Source organism: Cynara cardunculus, unplaced genomic scaffold (genome assembly GCF_001531365.2).
Source record: "Cynara cardunculus var. scolymus isolate 2C unplaced genomic scaffold, CcrdV1 Un_Scaffold_8042, whole genome shotgun sequence".
NCBI lineage: Eukaryota > Viridiplantae > Streptophyta > Magnoliopsida > Asterales > Asteraceae > Cynara > Cynara cardunculus.
The window spans coordinates 11,092-15,986 of record NW_020203939.1 but is presented as its reverse complement, the minus strand read 5'-3'; the positions used below and the strand labels follow the sequence as shown (position 1 = coordinate 15,986).

Genomic DNA, 4,895 nt, shown 5'->3' with positions numbered 1-4,895 from the left:
TCAATACCATCTTCAGATCCTCATCGGTATGGTCATGCAATAACCTGCGATACTCACAGACTGGAGGCACGATCAAGTCATAGAAAGCATTTATGGTAGTTGGAGAAGAGGAGATCTTTTTACCCCTGACATGGACGGAGGTCTTTCATGTAGAAGACACTGATGCATAAAATTCATGAACCCAAGTGAGGTAATAGGGCTCTCTAATCGTAGCAAATGCCTCCCATCCTCTTTGGAGAATGACGTCATGTATGAAAGGATAAGCCTCTATATAACCCCTGTCAAATCCTCTCTCACCTAGCCCTAAAAAAGTCTTATATTTCTGAAGATTTCTTGGTTTACGGTAGTTCTCACTATGGCTGTCCGTAGCTCTAGTGCGTGCTTTTTTCTTGGGCGGGCTAGGTGGTTCTTGATGGCGTGTGGATCTCCGAAGTTGGGACAATGGAATGTCCTCGTCCAGAGTCCACTCTGAGTTGTCAGACTCAACCTGATGCCTCGTTGTGAACCTCTCAATCGGGACTAGGCCAGAGTCAGTAGAGGTCTGATTGCTATCTGCATTGGACCTGGCCGGAGAGGGAATGGAGGTAGGCTGGCAGTCTAGAAAGGCATCAAAGCCAGTACTCACCAATGGTGCAGTGTACGTGGGATTGATGGGTGGCATGGGCATGCAGGCATCATATGCATCAGAAGTCATGTAAGAGATGGGAATGTAGATAGGAAAAGGAGGAAGTGCATAGAATGGATTATTAAATCTGTCGAATGCAATGGTGATCGGTGGAGGAGTGTAAAGCTGTGATGTCAAGTTTACTATGCCCAAATCGACCATGGGAGAGTCATTAATGTGTTGATGTGATGTGTGTGCATCCATGAGAGTGATGACATCCGAAGAGGTGGTGGAAGTTGTCCATTCAAGCAAGTGACTATGGTCCTCCTCTTTCATGAAAAAGGCATTTAAATCAATATCAAAGAGAGAGTCCTCGCCGAGCATTTCCTGACTCTCAATGTGCTCCATAGGATCACTTTTGATTGGGTACTCATTTTGAGCATCATGTGTAGGAGTGTGCACAGGTATTGAAGTATCAGGGAGACTCACAATAGGGTTGAGGTGGCATATGTCAAAGTCTGTGCTCTATGTCTTGGTAAACCCTTGGGAGAGTGGCTGATCTGGAGGTGGGACTCCCGAGGGTTGTGCATTATCTTGACTCTCATCCTTTATCTTAATGCGTTTGGCTCGTGGTTTTCTTTGCTTGGGTTTTGGCAAACCTTTGGGAACATAAGTTTCCACATCGATGGCCTTACCTTTCTCTTTGGTCATTGGTTTGGTGACATGTCTTTCTGTGGACCTAGTGGCTGGTCTACGAGGTGTGGGTTTAGGTCTAGGTGGAGGGGAAGGGGATGGGGCTGTTTGGGTTTGGGAAACAGTGGATAATGGAATTTGAGGTGTCCAAACAGTAGGGTTAGGGGCTGTTTGGGTTTGGACAGCAGGTGTAGCGGTTGGTTGGGCTAAGGAAATGGTAGGTTGGATAAATGTTGGGATTAGGACAGCAGGTAAAGGGATTGTTTGGCCAAATGGAATGGCTCTAAGAGGGGTAGGACATGGGATGATGGATCTTAGCAACCATGGTGGTAGGTTGGCTAAGTTGGTTGGTAGAGGGAATGTGGTTTGTGGTATGGGAGGAGGGGAAGGTCGGGAAGGGTGAGGGTACCCAGGTGGTATCCTGTCATCCATGCCAAATCTGCACAGAAAGAATAAACCAAAGGAGGAAAGTCAGTTTAGGTTCATGATGCCAAGTAGTTGAGAGTCTTATGTATGTAAGTATAATCAAGTCATGCACATAAGGCTCAAAATTACTTATTTCATGGCTGTAAGGACAGCCTACTGTATGTATTTATGTAGTTACACACTCAAAAACTGAAGTTGTATACATATGCAAACAAACCAAGGAAAATCACCCAAGGGCCAAGACAGGTTGTTATGCTCAAAAGAGGATGTACGCATAGGGATCATCTTTTCCTTGTTAGCACTATAATCATGGAACCCAAAACCAAGACATGCACTTTTAAGGTTCAAAAAGAAGGCTTTTGCAGCTTGCTTGCTCCCTGAAAATCATGTTCTAAACAGGCTGAAAATCATCTATAGATCCAATTCAAAAATCATGTTATGGACCACAATCAATACAGTTAATAGTGAGAACAAGAAGCAGGCTGTTGTGTGATCAAGCTCTCATCACAGCCCCAAAATGGCTGTCTGTAAAGCAAACAGTGTGGCCATGAGATCAAATCCAAGCATTTTTGAGTGCCTAAATATAGCCAAAAATGGCTGTTTGCACATTTATCAGTTTGATCATGCTATCATGGCGTCAAAAACCCATAATGCAAGCTTCATGCATAAGTAAACATAAGAACAAGCCACAATCACACAACCAGTGGATGGTATGATCAGAGCCCATAAGGGCTGTTTGCACAGTCAGCAGGTTGGTCATGAGATCAAAATGAAAGAGAGAACAGTAAATAGGCAAAACACAGATATACACATGGTAAGCTAGCCGAGGGGTTTATGCTTTCAACTGTATCTAAAGCCTTGGAGTAGCATAATGGAACTCAACAAACAGTAAATGGGCAAAACTTCAGGCTTTGTGCTTTGTGTGCAATCATATGCATTATGTATTGAACTCACACAATACGGCCAACTCAGATAGAAATCAAACTTGCTGTCTGTCTGAACTCTTGATTCGGCAAACATAGAGAGACAGGTTGTGACTTATGGCAATAATTCTACATTAGGCATGCTTCAAAAACAGGTCTCATCTAGATAGCTTGTACGGACACCAAGTTTTTGGAAACAAGACTAACCAAACCACATAGTGACCAAGTCAGGCCTTGTTCTGTTTTGAAAGATTCATGAAAACAGAAGTGAACTCAGGTCTGGGTTGCCTGATTTGCCAATCAGAAGGAGTCAAAATTATCTCTTGTCTGCTGTTTTGGATGCATACATGAACAACTATTAAAGAGAAAAACACACTAACAACAACAGGTTCCTTTCAGACAATCGAGACTAATGGTCAAGAGAGGCAAAGAAAACCAACAAAATGAAGGTAATAAAATCACCTTTTCATAATGCATGAAGACACAAAGCTTTTAGGCAGAAATCATGCTATTATGGTGTCAAAAACCCAAAATGTAAGCTTCATGCATATGTAAATATGAGAACAAGTCAGAATCACACAACCAGCTTGGTTGTTTCCGGATGGTATGACCAGAGCCCATAAAGGCTGTTTGCACAGTCCGCAGTTTGGTCCTAAGGGCAAAATATGATCAAGACATCTAAAAAATGTGAGATTCATGCGTATGCAGATTCGAGAACAAAACAGATTCTCACAACCAGGTGTCAAAATGGCTGTTTATGCTGTTAACCTGCTTGGTCAGGGGTTCAAAGATATGAACAACACAGATATTTGGATGTAGTTTGGAAACATAAGCAATAAATCAATGAGTTTAATGTTTCCAAACTTGCAAAGCAAATGATCACAAAGCTAAATAAATGTCAAGACACACAGTTAGTGAGACATGTTGCTTGCAGTCATGTTCCAAAGTAGCATGATGATACCCAGCAGAATTTAATCATAGACACAAGTCAGATTCTTGCTTTGTGTGGGTAGGAGATGCAATGCAGATTTCGAATGATTAATGAAGTCAAGGCTGACAGTGGTGGAATGCATGCCTACTCACAACAAGTTATATCTATCAAGAATTCCAAAGCTGATGGGAACATAATGCAAATAACCACATAATGATACAGATACTGATAACAAGACTTATGAACCTAAATCATGTTATAGTAGTTACAGATTTTCATAAGGATGGTTATCAGGCTCCACATGATCAAGATGGCTTTGCACAAACAGCCTGTTCAAACTATCAAAACCACAATGTTTTGACCTATTTAGGCCAACACATGACCATGGCTGCTGCTTCTAGATTCAAGATGATGAACCTTAAAGATGAATAAGTTAGTCCTTGATGTAAAGACCAGCTGTATTCATATTTGATCATGCGTGCTGTAAACTCTTGAAATCGAGGCTGCTGTGAGATTTGCTGCAATTCTGTTTGCTCTAAGAATACAGAAAGTTTATCTTCCGTTTCTTATAAAGAGAAACATGGACCATTTGTTGTAAACAACTCACAATGTTTGAAAACTTGCTGTACTCTACCTACAAAGATTTGCTATTTGCTGAATTGGCATTTTGTACAATAGTTGAACTAGGGTTTATACTTTGCCGATTGACAATAGCATTATAACCCTGATTCCTGCTCGGCAGTGCCCGATTATGCATAAGGGAACCCATTTGGCCAAAAATTGATCAAAAACAAGCGGCATTTTGCTTAAATGACTAAGATTAGGGACAAAGAGCAACATACCTGGTCTTATTTGAACAAATCGTGCTTTCTTAGCTTCCCCTAGTTCGAATGATGTGTGAATCAAACCTGCCTTGCCGAGTCCTTATGTAACAACAAAAAAATAGAAAAGGGGGTATCGTACTTGATTACCGAAGGCAATGATGAAGATGATGCAAGGGGTAAGGGAAATTGGTAGTCGGCAATAGCGATGGGAAGGGAAAAGAAGGGCACGATAGACTGATTCTTGGGTCTGTGATGGACTGAGTTAGAGAAGGACAGGGAAGAAAAGAAATGAAGATGTCTGCTTTGGCGATGGATGGGAAGTGAAACAAACAGGGTGAATAGTGGCGGTGATGGTCTCTCTTTCTCGTACAAAATCAGGCTTGATGGAGAAAGGGTGCAGGCTTTGTGATGAAATGGTGATGAAATGGGTGATGATCTCTCCTTCTCGTACAAGAGAAAACAGTTGATGGAGAAGGGGAGCAGGCTTGCGTACG

At 42.0% G+C, this 4,895-nt stretch overlaps 1 protein-coding gene across 1 annotated transcript in view; it reads right to left on the bottom strand.

Moving 5' to 3' along the window:
• Nucleotides 1–1,129: 1,129 nt before the first annotated feature.
• Nucleotides 1,130–4,895, bottom strand: part of LOC112505047 (extensin-like) — a 9,601-nt gene continuing 5,835 nt past the window's right edge. Inside the window, exon 2 of the mRNA XM_025109008.1 lies at nt 1,130–1,736. Coding sequence (XP_024964776.1) covers nt 1,130–1,736 — 607 coding nt within the window. The remainder of the gene's footprint in view (nt 1,737–4,895) is intronic.